At 39.4% G+C, this 14,243-nt stretch overlaps 4 protein-coding genes across 4 annotated transcripts in view; 1 reads left to right on the forward strand and 3 right to left on the reverse strand.

Annotated features, from left to right (window-relative positions):
• The window catches only part of LOC116161736 (anoctamin-4-like), a 319,822-nt gene that overhangs the window by 152,912 nt on the left and 152,667 nt on the right, over positions 1 to 14,243 (reverse strand). The window lies entirely within an intron of this gene.
• LOC116161744 (bleomycin hydrolase) lies at positions 774 to 6,910 on the reverse strand. Its single transcript, XM_031475208.1, has 8 exons — positions 6,707 to 6,910; positions 6,503 to 6,657; positions 6,205 to 6,450; positions 6,023 to 6,160; positions 1,642 to 1,890; positions 1,368 to 1,594; positions 1,200 to 1,320; positions 774 to 1,153 (listed from the first exon to the last, which is right to left on the reverse strand). The coding sequence occupies exons 1-8, from the start codon at positions 6,714 to 6,716 to the stop codon at positions 938 to 940; spliced, it is 1,362 nt and encodes a 453-aa protein (XP_031331068.1). The 5' UTR covers positions 6,717 to 6,910; the 3' UTR covers positions 774 to 937.
• Positions 8,063 to 8,948, reverse strand: LOC116161748 (ribonuclease P protein subunit p29). The gene is made up of 3 exons (XM_031475213.1): positions 8,816 to 8,948; positions 8,280 to 8,771; positions 8,063 to 8,229 (listed from the first exon to the last, which is right to left on the reverse strand). The coding sequence occupies exons 1-3, from the start codon at positions 8,823 to 8,825 to the stop codon at positions 8,093 to 8,095; spliced, it is 639 nt and encodes a 212-aa protein (XP_031331073.1). The 5' UTR covers positions 8,826 to 8,948; the 3' UTR covers positions 8,063 to 8,092.
• LOC116161747 (uncharacterized protein F58A4.6) lies at positions 9,009 to 9,841 on the forward strand. The gene is made up of 2 exons (XM_031475212.1): positions 9,009 to 9,416; positions 9,463 to 9,841. Exons 1-2 carry the CDS (start codon positions 9,145 to 9,147, stop codon positions 9,839 to 9,841), a joined length of 651 nt encoding a protein of 216 aa, XP_031331072.1. The 5' UTR covers positions 9,009 to 9,144.

Raw genomic sequence — 14,243 nt, forward strand, 5'->3', positions numbered from 1 at the left:
AAGGTTCAGATTATCGTCGTCTTCAAAGACCGGACATTTTTTTGTTAGGTTAATATAGCGGAATTCACAGAAACATCACTTTTTTAGATTCCAGATTGCAGTTAGGCCTCCTAGCGGTCATTTCAGAAACTTAAAAATATTTTCCAGGTTTTGCTCGTGGCCGTTTTAGTAATAAATTTTTTTTACCGCAAGCCTCTACGATGGATAGATTCTCAGATACAGTAGCTCGCATTCTTAGTTGGCCACCCTGTACACTACAGTACGGTCGTTAATTCTACTTTGAGGATTTCCAGCTCCTTGATATCCTTTTGAAATTGTTTGTGTATTCCATATAGTCCCAGATAAAATTCCAGGTAGTGACAGGTCCCAGATGGAAGTTCCAGATTTGATAAGTCAAAGGATGGTCAGCTAAAATAGATCTCAAAGCAACTCCACTCCTTTTCCATTTGTGAAAAATATCATTCCGAAGTCTCTTACATAAAGTACATGCAATACATTAGTCGGACCTCCTCCAGTCCAGAAGGTATCCAAGGCCCTGGGTACGGTAACCTTAAACAAAAGTTGTATTTTGAAATGTTAAGTAATTTTTAGCACTCCATCATTTACCTCTGCACGGTCGAAACAGTTAGACATCCAAAGAAAGCAGATCCATCGTCATGCTTTCCGACAACAGACCTTTCCATCGTCGTCCCAGAGTATTCGGCCATGCTGCCTGAAGGTTTTTGAACCATCAGTCATTTAAAGCAGCACAAGGTGTCAAGGGTATGATTGTATGAACATAACCTCATTTATTAATTGGATAGAGAATTTATTATATTACAGATACACAATTTGAACTAAACCGGTCCGACTTCCACTCTAAAATTCATTAGTATAAATTGTTTATATACAAGTGGTAAAAAAAGCTCCAAAAACGCTTAACCTAACATTCACATCATTACAAAGCAAGCGTTCCCATTGGATCCCAAGCTGGTAGGACAATCGGATCCTGATCGAACACATTTAAAACATCCTGCGGTACGAATTTCTTATCGACGACGACCTCGAAACCGAACTCTTTAAACCACTCGGTCGTCATCACCAAGTAGCCCTTATCGCCTCTATCGTCGCCCCACGAATTTTCGACGCGGAACTTCGTCACGGCGCCGCTCTCCTGAAAACCACACAATTACGCGTGCACCCAGGATGTAATTACCTACATCTGTCGCGACGCCGGTGAACGCCATGGCGTGAGTCATCGCGCTCTCGCTATAAAGCAGGCGATCCGCTTTCGGCATGGTGGTTTGAATATCTGTTCCGAAGAGGACGGAAAAATCTTGCCTAAAGACTTTCGAGTTAGAAAAGCAATAGAGTAACATCGGCCTTACGCTTCCAAATCCTCCAGGCCTTGTTTCGCGGCGAACCGCTTGGAAACCTCACAGCCGAACCAGACGGGTTCGCCGTTCCTAATGCTATCCGCCGCCAATTTGATTAAAAGCTCGACGGGTTGATTATTGTAAATGCACTTGCGGCCGTCAATCATGTTTCCGAGACAGTCGACGGTGTACAGCCTTCCGTATTTGTTGCTCTCTCGCGGATCGGTGACTAGGCAAACCTAAACGGAGCGGTCGTTATTCTCCGCCGAACAGCGCCGGCCTTTACCTTCTCGTTTACGTCGAACAGAGGGCGCAAGTGTACGTCGTAGAATTCCTTCGGCGTAATCGGCCCGATGGAGTGAAACGCCTTGTTTTTGTCGTAGTACGTCCACGTGAACGTTTCGTCGGGTATTCCCAGGCATATGCCGACGATCCGGAATATCGTGGACATTTGCTGTTGAATTAAGGACTGTACGTCAGCGTCAGATCCGTCACGGCATACTAATTCGTTTATTTCCCTAGCGTATTCGCGTAACTGAAATGCATACACATTTTTAAGACGGCTATAACAATTTTGGAGACTAGGGGCTGACTACGGACATACAACCGAAACTTAAATGATCTAAAGATATTCCAGAAACCAGGCGGAGAAATCACATTGTTTATTCATTTATAGTTATCCCACCGACAGTCCAGGAGGGGGCGTGTTAGGTGAAGTAATTCTTGTATTACGTTCAAACCTTATCATACAATTTACTGGCGCCAGATGGCGCAAACTTCACAATAAAATTAAAGTCACTAGATATAGAAAGTACCGCAATCATCCGCCATTTTTGGACAAATTTGCTGCCAACTTAAAAAAATTTACAAATAAAATCTGAATAGCTGTTCATTTTTTATAACCTAACTTCATAGTACTGTCATGTTTTATAAAAATATATACAGATATCTCCAAACAGGTGGAACAATCCCTAACATTAAAGTTACTAGGATCTGGTAACTTCCGCCATTTTTGGGCAAAAATCATGCGTTCTCTCTCTAACACACGAGCCCAATGGATTGCGGTACTTTCTATTAAAGTCACTAGATATAGAAAGTACCGCAATCATCCGCCATTTTTGGGCAAATTTGCTGCCAACTTAAATAAATTGACAAAATCTGAATAGCTGTCATTTTTTATAACCTAACTTCATATTACTGTCATGTTTTATAAAAATATATACAGATATCTCCAAACAGGTGGAACAATCCCTAACATTAAAGTTACAACTTCCGCCATTTTTGGGCAAAAATCATGCGTTCTCTCTCTAACACACGAGCCCAATGGATTGCGGTACTTTCTATATTTAGTGACTTTACTTTCTATATTTAGTATCTTTAAATAAAATATGAGCGTGGCATGGCGGCCGACACGTGCGTTGATTAAATTTCGTCCGATAAAAACTCCTTATCGCAAACGACCAGATGTAACCTTTTTTAAATAGCGCAAACTTAACCAGCATCTTATCTAAATTGAGTAAATTACAAAGGCGATAAATCAAGCAAATAATTTGAAATGATTTCCACCGCCAAGTTCTCACTCTCTTCTCAAATAGTCAGTGACGATGATCGTTTTTCAAGCAAGATGAATAATTGTGTCTTCAGATCTCTATTCCTTCGTCCACTTCATTAATGAGTACTTGGCGCCCGCGGTGGTTTCTATAATGAACGTCAATCGATATTCTTCGGCTATCTGTGCTAGAAGTCCAAAAAAATCCATGGCGAAGACTTCAAACAACATTACCGGGGTCTGAAACCGTCCTTCTGGCTTTCTATTGGAGACCTTGCAGTCTCCGCATTTCCGGATATAAGCTATCTTTGTACATCCCTGGCCAAAAGTAGAGTCGGGCGATCCTCTGATAGTTTTCTGTATCCCATAGTTTCCGTCGTTAGTGACATCCACCTGATACCAGATATCCACCGGGCACCCTCCCCCTTCTCCGCCTGGTGACGAAAAAACATCCAATATTTTTTTAATCTGGATCATGTAGCTGTTCTCTAATTAAAGGTCTCAACAAAAAGAACTGTTTTCTACCAACTACAGCCCTTCTTTCTTACCCTTACTGTAATCGATGCTACTTTACAACAGACGTTGCAAATCATAAATACCCTTTACGAAACTGTTTACTTAAGGTTCAAAAACATAGTAGTGCCTTATATCAAAAAGGTGTTCTATATAAAGGTACTACTTTATTCAATGTTTTACCCTCTAACATCAAAACGATTACATCGTATCATTTATTTAAAAAAGCTGTGAGACGTTTGCTCATTGATTGTACCCCGTATTCACTAGAAGAATATGTTACTCATTGCAAGCTCTATGACTGACTTGATTAATTGGTGTGTCTCCTTTTAATCTAATATATTATTATTATTATTATTTATTATAATTATTATCAAAATAGGGGAGGCGGCGGAACTGGTTTGATCCTTCATGGTACTCTAATGACAAGTCTCAACAAAAGGAATTAATTTCTACCAACCATAGTCTTCCTCCTCGACCCCTTATCGTAATCGGATATAATTCTTTATATCTCAAGAGCGGATTGTCGAAGGAGGGACGTATGGAAGAAATATACCTATTGGTGAAGTCAAAACTTGTAGTGTTGTCCTTAGATAAATCGCCAATATTAAATATTCCATCAAAATAAAAATCGATACGCCACCTGAATTATATCTTCAAATCAATAAATAATTGTCAAATGCAGGCAATACATCATCGGCATGATGCAAACGTTATACTTAAACAATATAATCAATTCCTACCGACAAAAATCTAATCTAAATCACTTCACCATTTGAACGAATATTCTAATACGTTACGTGCAACAATTGTATTGTATCGTATGGGCGACGTTCCCTAGGCGCAGACGTTTTCAGGTCGCATCAACAGCCGTCTGTGTGACCTAACAATATAAATGATTGGTTAGAGAAAGGCAAATTAGACAATTTACCCGCCAAACCTAAACAGAATCGCGCGCCTAACTTCGTTTAAATTTAAATTACAAAATGAAAAACATACTTATCCACTGTAATTGGTTGCAAACTGTTATATACACAGTAATTCATATATTCAGGTATCTCAGTCAGTGACGACAAACCAGATTGGTAGCAAACTTATATAATTATTGATACTTACCATAAAAAACTTATTTGCAAAAATTTGAGTTTTGAAAATATATATGTAGTGTTCCAAACACAATTTCCACCCTGTATATATGCACAAGAGCTATGGAGGAGGTTAAAATTTAAATTAGAGCAGACACAAACCAATTGAATACTCAAATAGTACCACAATTCGACACGATGTGGCAGCACTTAGGTGGAACAAGAAACAACTATAATATGAATGGTGGTATAAGAATTTTTTTGTGCAAAAAATAATTTCCCACGCCGGGAATTGAACGTGAGCCTCCTGGGGGATTCATTAGATCCTTTCAAAATTAGTTGAGGTGAACAACGCCTTAACCTGCACATGAATAATAATAATAACCTCGATCCTTACCTTACTTCGAAGTATCTGATTCATTTTCAGGCTGGAATCGCAACTGAAAGACTCCGGAAACTTACACTTAGGCATCACCCCGTATTTATTAATAACGTTAGCGAGCATATCCCACTGACCGCCGTCGCCGACTAAATCCTACCAATGACAGTTACAATCGAAACGACAAACCCTTCTTTATGTATGGAAGAAATATACCTATTGGTGAAGTCAAAACTTGTAGTGTTGTCCTTAGATAAATCGCCAATATTAAATATTCCATCAAAATAAAAATCGATACGCCACCTGAATTATATCTTCAAATCAATAAATATTGTCAAATGCAGACAATACATCATCGACATGATGCAAACGTTATACTTAAACAATATAATCAATTCCTACTGACACAAATCTAATCTAAATCACTTCACCATTTGAACGCATATTCTAATACGTTACGTGCAACAATTGTATTGTATCGTATGGGCGACGTTCCCTAGGCACAGACGTTTTCAGGTCGCATCAACAGCCGTCTGTGTGACCTAACAATATAAATGATTGGTTAGAGAAAGGCAAATTAGACAATTTACCCGCCAAACCTAAACAGAATCGCGCGCCTAACTTCGTTTAAATTTAAATTACAAAATGAAAAACATACTTGTCCACTGTAATTGGTTGCAAATTGTTATATACACAGTAATTCATATATTCAGGTACCATCTCAGTCAGTGACGACAAATCAGATTGGTAGCAAACTTATATAATTGTTGATACTTACCATAAAAAACTTATTTGCAAAAATTTGAGTTTTGAAAATATATTTAGTGTTCCAAACAGAATTTCCACCCTGTATATATGCACAAGAGCTATGGAGGAGGTTAAAATTTAAATTAGAGCAGACACAAACCAATTGAATACTCAAATAGTACCACAATTCGACACGATGTGGCAGCACTTAGGTGGAACAAGGACAACTATAATATCAATGGTGGTATAAGAATTTTTTTGTGCAAAAAATACTTTCCCACGCCGGGAATTGAACCTAAGCCTCCTGGGGGATTCATCAGATCCTTTCAAAATTAGTTGAGGTGAACAATGCCTTAACCTGCACATGAATAATAATAATAACCTCGATGCTTACCTTACTTCGAAGTATCTGATTCATTTTCAGGCTGGAATCGCAACTGAAAGACTCCGGAAACTTACACTTAGGCATCACCCCGTATTTATTAATAACGTTAGCGAGCATATCCCACTGACCGCCGTCGCCGATCAAATCCTACAAGTGACAGTTACAATCGAAACGACAAGCCCTGACCGTACCTTCAGCAGAAACGTGATCAACCTGCCCTCGATCTGTTCCTTTCGTCTGACGGCGGCGGCGAACGTGTTCAAAAAGAAATTGCACCGCTCGATCTTGTCCCAAAAGAACAGGTGGCCCTGCGAGAACTCGAACTCGTCGAGATTGAACGCCTTCATGAAGGGCACCCGCATGACGTTCAGCGCGGCGAAGAGCCAGCAGCGGCCCGAGCTTTTCTGATTGGTTATCGGCTTGCCTTCGGTTTCGATCTGAAATTGAGTCGCCGTCAGCGGAGACGACAACATAAGCACTCTCTCTCACCTTGTAAGTGAAAACGTGCTGCGATTCCTGCAGCCGCCTTCGCGACAGACACACTTCAAAAGGATCGTACTTCGTGCACACATTCTGGGCGAGGATGTTCTTGGGGTCGGAGTTGAACGACGTACGGTATTTTTCCAAGAGCTCCCTGCTGAGAACTGGTACAAAGTTACAAGGAGAAAAAAATGGAAATCTGAAAGTACGAACCTGCGTCCATTTTTGATTCGTGGAGTAGGTTGAATGATGCAGGGCGTTTAAATTTTAAAAATCACAGATAAGAGATACTTCGTTGTGAAAGATAATTATCTATTATTAGCAATAATGGGGGATTTACGATGATTAATCAAAAAATTTCCGCATGCTAGTGTTTTTTATCAGGGTCTTTAATTCCATTCCGAATTTAAGGTCATCTGAACTAAAACCAGTGGCGTACTTAGACAGGGGCACAAATGTCGATCTGATAAAAAAGTCCTTCCATATAACGGGTGATTCAAAATAACTGCAGACAGTTTAAATTTGGCGGTACGCGACGTGTGGGATATCATTGACGTGCTGCGATGTCTCTCAGCTGGGTTCGGAGGCAGGTCTTCCGGTCATGGACTGTAGAGCGAGGCCATGTGTTATCTACTGTGATGTGCCTTCGAAAAGGACACTGCAGGCAGCGCGCAGCACGGTCGTCACAGTGACACTTTTTTAATCGATTATTTCACACCCCTCAGACCCCACGGCGCTTCATCGTGACCCAAAATGTTTTAATGATTATTTACTGTGATTTAATTGTTCCGACATATTTTATAGGAGGGGTGTGGTGAAGGTTAGGCAACACACCTCACATTTAAAAGAATGGCAGTATAGAAAAAATACGAAACGCTCTGTGTATACAATAACCAGGAAATCTTTTGCGTTGACAGTTCTGCGCAGCTGCCGAAGAACAGGGAATTTATCCAACGAAGTAACATTTATTTATTCTTTCTTGTACTATAACTATTTGAATTGAATTTCATGGCACAATTTGTTATTATTTACATTTCGCATAAAATACTGAAATTGAAACGTGGCGTACTTCAAGCTTTTGTTTTAGATACCGTCATGTGTGTTATGGTTGTACTGTACAATAAGTGATTATTATTTGTCTAACTGCATTTGATTCGATTAGGTGCCTGATTTGAATGGTGTACAATTTGAGATGCTTTATTTGTGCATTTTTTTACCGTGGTTGATTTATTTGTGTGGGCTATGTCGGGGTTTTTGTCCCGAAGAAGGTTTCCCTCGCTCGCGATTGTGAACGTAATATATTTTATGAAGGATTAAGATGATAAATGAACATTATATTCCATACCTCCTGGCCACACTCCCTATTCTATCATCCTCAAGATATTTAATGCTCTTACAACTTACACCACAATCTCTAGCATAAAGCCAGAAGCCTGTGGGCTAGGGATTACACCTTACAAAGGGAAGATGGTCCTTTTAGTAAAGGTCCGAAATAATTTTTGTTAAAAAAAAAAACAAGCACAGTTCCCCTGGCCTCCATGAAATTTCTGGCACTCGAAATGAATTGGACTAATAGAACACATATAATTATTACAACAACTACAAATCTGGCAGTAACAGAGTTTTAACCTTCTTAATACTCCTTTCACTAGGCCTCACTACAGTATACTTCCCAAAGATTGTAAATTTCATATCGTCTAAAACTAAGCTAAATACCGAAGACTTTTTTATGAGAACTGCAAGAAAGAGGGAGAGTGAAAATGGACGACCTGTCCAGGATACTCACTTTTCAATTCATTTTTCGGGGTGACTATTTGATAGGTCGCTTTCGTTTCCAAAACGACTATACCGCGCATCCCAACCTGGTTCACGTTCTTCGATCGCACGACGGTCAGCTCGGCACCGATAAATTCGGACTTGGCCAAAGTGATATTGAAATTGTTCCAGTTCGAGTCCTCCCAGGTGGGTATCTTGGGATACAGGGCTAAGTTGTTTCGCATGTACTGCTTCCAAAGGTCTCTCATCACGCCCAGCTCTTTATAATTCCAGTCCTGCTTCGGCAACTTGAGAATGTTTAATTTCTTACGTTCCTTTCGCGTGATGAACTGTTTCTTTTTTCGTACTGTCTTCTCTTTTTTTGGGGCGCTTGTGGTAAAGGCAAAATTGCAATCGCTAAGAGTGCTAATTTCAGTTCGAGTTCGGCTCGGTAAGCTCTCCTTTAAGAAGTTCAGAAGGTAGGACTTCTTGTCGTCTTTGGCAGTATTACGTTTCGAAGATTCTACAAGGTTAATTAATTAGTTATTAAATAAATTAAATATTTACCTGATTCCATCACAAATTGAAAACTTAACCTCAATAGTAGCTCACAATTGAACTACACTTGAACGTTTGAACTACAATTCTCTTTCTACACTATATACCGGGTGACCCATTAGAACTGAAAACCATTTGATCTACATTCTAAATACAGTCATTGCAGTGTTGGATCTTGGACGGCAAGAGAGTATTAAAAAAGTTGTAATGATTTAACCCGGTTAAAGGTCTCTTGGAGATCCTTTCGAAACCTTTACGACCTGGCTGTGTCGCTTGTGACGATTTCTTACGGGATTTTAATAAAGGTGCCATTTTGACATTTAATAACCTCAAAAAGTATGTTAAATAATTTAGTTTGCATACAAATTTCTAACAGCGGCAGTCTTTACGACAGCTTTTTAGTTGGCTCCAGCAGCTGTAGGAGATGCTCCCTCGAAAATCATTCAGAAACAAAAACGGTTATTTTCCTGGACGGGGTTTTCACACACTACCTCCTCAAAGAACTACACCATGCACCTTTTTACAGGCAACAGTTTACAAGCCACCATCATGGGACGTATTTACAAATCGTACTTGTACCGGCCGCAAGAGAGATCGTCGATTACAAGTGGTAAGTTCACGTTCTCGCCGTTCAATTTGTAAACGTTACATTGCAGGAATCACAGGCTGGAGTACCTAGTTCGCGAACGTTGCGAGCTCGATCACACGTTATCGTGGTTGTCGACGTTGGGCGGCGCGTTCTCTGCCCTAGGTGACTACTTTGCGAGCTGCGCGACGATGGCTGGTAAAATTTCGTTGAATCAAATGAAGCTCGCGTTACGGCTCGACGATCCAAGTATCGTGGCCAGGTGTAAATTGTACCTGAGCTTAAGTCTAATTCAGCGTGGCCAATTTAGGTTGGCCAAGAAAATCATATATAATGTGTATGTAAATGCGAAGGGGCACTTTGTGCTCGATACTCGATTAATTAATATGTGCAAGGGAGTGTGGTGTAAGTTGCAGTACGAAAGCGAAATATATACTAGGAAAATTTGATGCTATTTATGATCCTAATCCCTTCCCTTCTAAATTCTCTGTAATAACCATTTGAAGTATCCATAGAATAGAGAGTTAGGGTGGACCGTTTTCAAAAATTTAGTTTTGAGTTGAGTCTTTTGGTCAACATAGGGAAATTTCGACATGTACCGCTTCATAGCTAACTAGAACGAAAGTATGTCCAGTGATAACAAAAGAAACGTATTATGGAAAGCGGGCGCGGTTGCCGCGATCTCTTGAAACGTAAAGGTTTCGTTTAATCCCAAGCACCTGACGGAAACGCGGGTGCTCTATTGGTTGTTAGGGCACACCAGTCGAGGTCATATTTGCGTTTAGTTTTTCTCGTGAGCGAGATACAAGCGGGTCGAAATCCCACGCCGGGCAAATCTCACATTAGCTATGAGAGAAACCCATTTTACTTTAGCCAAGACAAGAATCAAACTAAGCTGAGACAAGAACCCATTTTACTTTGGCCAAGACCAGAACCACTCAATTGGTCCGGAGAACGAGAGAGAATCTCCTTCAGCAAGGCCGGTACGGGTAGTTATGCTTTCATATTGTTTTATTAGGAATTTATTTATTCTCGTAGTAGTAGGTAGGTATTATTATCGGTGTGATGTTGCCTGTACGATTCGACTATAACCGTGTATTCCGTGAAGGGACTACCATATTGTTCTGACTCTAATTTTGGTCATTCTGATCTCGAATGTCATTTATAGACTGAGGGATTCTCGCACGAGGGCCCATATGTTACCTTCCCAGGGGCGAGACTCCACTAACACAAAAACTCTTCGGTTTAGAATTTATGTGCGGCATGAGAAGCGATTCACTAAGCCATTCAGGGGGCCATTGGGGAGCTCTTGAAGGAAGGTGATTTGTTAAAAAACCTAATCTAACAAATTTATTTTTGAAAGGAGTCTGCACAACTACACCAACAAATTCAATGTGAATTTCATGCTTTTTTCGGCGGACATTTCTCCTCTGTTATACATTGTTTGTCAGCGAGATTGCGTACAAATCCATTTTTACATCTGCAACCCCATAAACTATTGTGCGCACAGAAGAAGTAGGGTCCCTCTTTGGGTTTACCACAGAACGGTTCGCATCCCATGTGCTCGACCCACTCCTCATTCTGTCCGCATTCTGGAAATAAGATGTAACGTAACGAAAAAAACCAAAATCGCATATGTCGAGACTTACCCTTAGCCAGAACGATTTGGACCAAGCAAACTGCTAGACAGAGAAGAATAATGCGAGATATCATTTGATTTGGGTGCTGCAAGATTCGGAGACGTTACTTTTTGGCAAAAAAAATCACTTGCGAACACTAATTTCATTGGTAAAAACGCACAGAAAGTTCAAAATGGATCAATGAAAGCGCAATTGATTTTTTCATAACCAGAGCATGCTTTGATGCTCAATTGAACCGTTTTGGTTAATGCAGAGTGCAATTTTTATTCACAACGTCCATAAGGTCACCAGAAATGAAGGAGGAGGATGTTTGTTAAACCCCATATCAGTAAAGCACAGTTAGCGTGTGGTGATTAGAGAATCGTCCACTCTACGCCATCCATTTTTGAAAACAATGCTCTTATAAAGATAACAGATTAAATTGATAGTGTGCAAGACCGTGGAACCTTCAATAAGGAAACTCATTTTGGAGACTAATTCTTGGAAAGATTTCTAGAGACTCTTTGAATGAGCCCGTAAGACCATTAGAGGCTTATTCCAAAACCTCTAGAAGAACTGAGCGCTTCATGAAGACTTTTTGGAGGTCCAATGGCAGACTTTTACTTAAATCTAAGAAGACTTTAGACTCTCTTTTGAGATTTCTTGGAGATTGTTAGAAATGCTTTTTAAAGACCCATATAGAGCTCGGAAATGAAGGTTTTTCAAGATTCGGACACTAAAAAAGTACTTTTGGAAACTGTTAGATCCTTAAGCGCCCACAACTCTCCTAAGGGCTCACCAATTGGGTCTTAAGCTCTCTTAAATCATATTAAGGACTTTGGAATGCTCTTAAGAACTCCCAATTACTTCCAAAGGCGATTCAAAAATGTTGAAACTTTTAAATGGAGGGGAGTGGAGACTTCATGGGGGCTCTTGGGATTCCTTGGAAACTCTTAAAACTTTTTAATAAATATAAGTAAAACCTTTAGAAAAAGTTTCTACGCTTTTAGAGACCTTTTATAGGCAAAGTAGTGCCGAAAGTTTTTCACAGGGCCAGGCGAGGCGGCGAAGCCACCAAGGAAACTGTGTCTCCGAAACACGAAGCAGAAACACAATCTCAAGGAGTTTGTAACCCATAGTACAATCTATTATTTATCTATAAGTATCTATTTACCAATTGTGCGTCTTAAAAAATTCTGCGCGCGAAAATAAATGCTTTTAATGATAATTAAGCGCAGATTATGCGCTCACATTTTGTCAGTATTGCGACAGTTCATTCTACGCATCTGTCTTGTGCAGTTATAGAGCGCGCTTTATAGACACAAGTCTCGGTAATTAGGCTCCAATTATGCGCCCACTATTGCAACAATTAATTCCTCCTCAACTTTTGTGTAATAGTACTAATAACAATGTACTGTTATTTTCCCACTTTAGTATTGTAGTGTACTTAACCCCCAGGTTCTACGCTAACTTCACACTACAAGAACACGGAAATAAAATAAACCCGGCACCGTTTTAAAAAATGGCCACCCGAATGACTATTCCCTCTAAAACTAAACAAGTACCCGCGCTTAAATTTGAAAAGTGGCACGTGATAAAACATCTAAGGCAGGGCCTCCTTACGTTAGTTGTAGACAACGCTTTGACCTGAAGCACAGTAGGGAAGGAATTTTAAATAAAACACTGAAATTGTGAGAAGTTTGTTTAATGTGTGAAAACCCGGAAATTTAGTTGATGTACATTAATATAAACAAAACAAACAAAGCCAAAAGGTGTCGTACTCTCGCAAAAGTCACTGCCAAGGATAAAAAGAGTACGACGTAAGAAAAACCTTGCAGTTTGATTAAAACAGTCCAAAAGTTAATTAACAAAATATTTTGTAAAAGTTTAAGCAGTAGTTAACAAAGATAGTAAATGCATATACACAAGGATGGTTACACTCAAGGTTAAAAGCAAGTTTTTGGGGACAATGGGTCAGGTAGAAGCAGGTACCAAGATTCTGAGAAAGGGTTAAAAGTACAGGATGTGACTCATCTTTGGTGCAATAAAGTCCTTTTGTTGAAAGCAAGATGGAAAACTACATGGCCTTGTAGGCAAATTTGACTAAAAACAAAATATGTGGAAATTATTGAATCGCCACTCATTAATCACACATAGATTCTAAACTTAAGAGCTTTGATTAGCGTAATCTCGCTCCTGCAAGATGGGTAGTCCGCCCCTGGTTTCGGGGTTTCGAACCTACAGTTGGATGTCGAAGACAGTGCACGGAATTAGGTGCCCTAACACATAAATATAGACTACAGTTTCTTTTTCCACCTTCCCGAGACTGCTTCATTCACGGAGAAAATTGTTAGTAACATACAACAAGTCAGTACATACATCAAACGAATCAGCAATTTCCACATAAGTATTAAAATAAAATGAAAACTTATATGAATGTAACTTCAAGGACAAGACCAAGTAATCAACATCAATAAACATAAATTAAGCAAACATTACACCAAAAACGTAAACGATTACAAACAAAAGGATAACGGTATTAAACATGTCATTCTGCATTGCGGTTAAACCAAGTAAATTTCAAAAACAATCCACAAAAAATATAAAATGTGGCATACAAAACACAAATACGATATAAAGAAATGCAAAAATTACTACCTGCATTAAATAACACAAAATAACAACAAACATTTATGGAGCGACGCGTTCACTACCGCCATTCAAGACAAGATGCCAAACGTAACTCCCGTTTGTGGTTCTTAGGTGGCGCAGGCAGCTTTTTTCCCACCTAGAAGTTGCATGGTTGCCAACTCTCAAAAATGTATGTATCGTCGTAAGTTGTATATACAGGGTGGAACCTTTCAGTATGTTTCACTTAAAGTCAGGTGCAAATAATAATTATTATTATGCGCCCATGGCTTACAACAACAAATTTTCTCCTCTAATATACTTTGCGAAAATATATACTACAGAACAGTATTTAGGCGCTATATACTCGTATATGCGCCTCACATTCATACAATTCAACATATGAATACACAAATAAATACTTAATAAAATAATATTGTTACAGTTAATTATTATTTATCACTTTATACAAGTTGTAACACAATAATCGTTTCGGCATCGATATTGGAACTGCCATTAAACACTCTTCAATTTACTTACACAGCAAACGGAAAGTTTCTAGAAAAAATCACGAAACATCCTAGAAGAGTCTCTTATTTCAAGG

The sequence above is a fragment of the Photinus pyralis genome, unplaced genomic scaffold (assembly GCF_008802855.1).
Source record: "Photinus pyralis isolate 1611_PpyrPB1 unplaced genomic scaffold, Ppyr1.3 Ppyr1.4_LG10, whole genome shotgun sequence".
Lineage (NCBI taxonomy): Eukaryota > Metazoa > Arthropoda > Insecta > Coleoptera > Lampyridae > Photinus > Photinus pyralis.

Coding starts and splice junctions, on each gene's coding strand:
- LOC116161744 (XM_031475208.1), bottom strand. Junction 1,891..6,022: donor ATCAGATACTTCGAAGTAAG/GTAAGCATCGAG, acceptor TATGCATTTCAG/TTACGCGAATACGCTAGGGA. Junction 1,595..1,641: donor TGTTCGACGTAAACGAGAAG/GTAAAGGCCGGC, acceptor CGCTCCGTTTAG/GTTTGCCTAGTCACCGATCC.
- LOC116161748 (XM_031475213.1), bottom strand. Junction 8,230..8,279: donor CCCGAAAAATGAATTGAAAA/GTGAGTATCCTG, acceptor TCTTTCTTGCAG/TTCTCATAAAAAAGTCTTCG.
- LOC116161747 (XM_031475212.1), top strand. CDS start 9,145: ATGTTAAATAATTTAGTTTGCATACAAATTTCTAACAGCGGCAGTCTT. Junction 9,417..9,462: donor GAGATCGTCGATTACAAGTG/GTAAGTTCACGT, acceptor GTTACATTGCAG/GAATCACAGGCTGGAGTACC.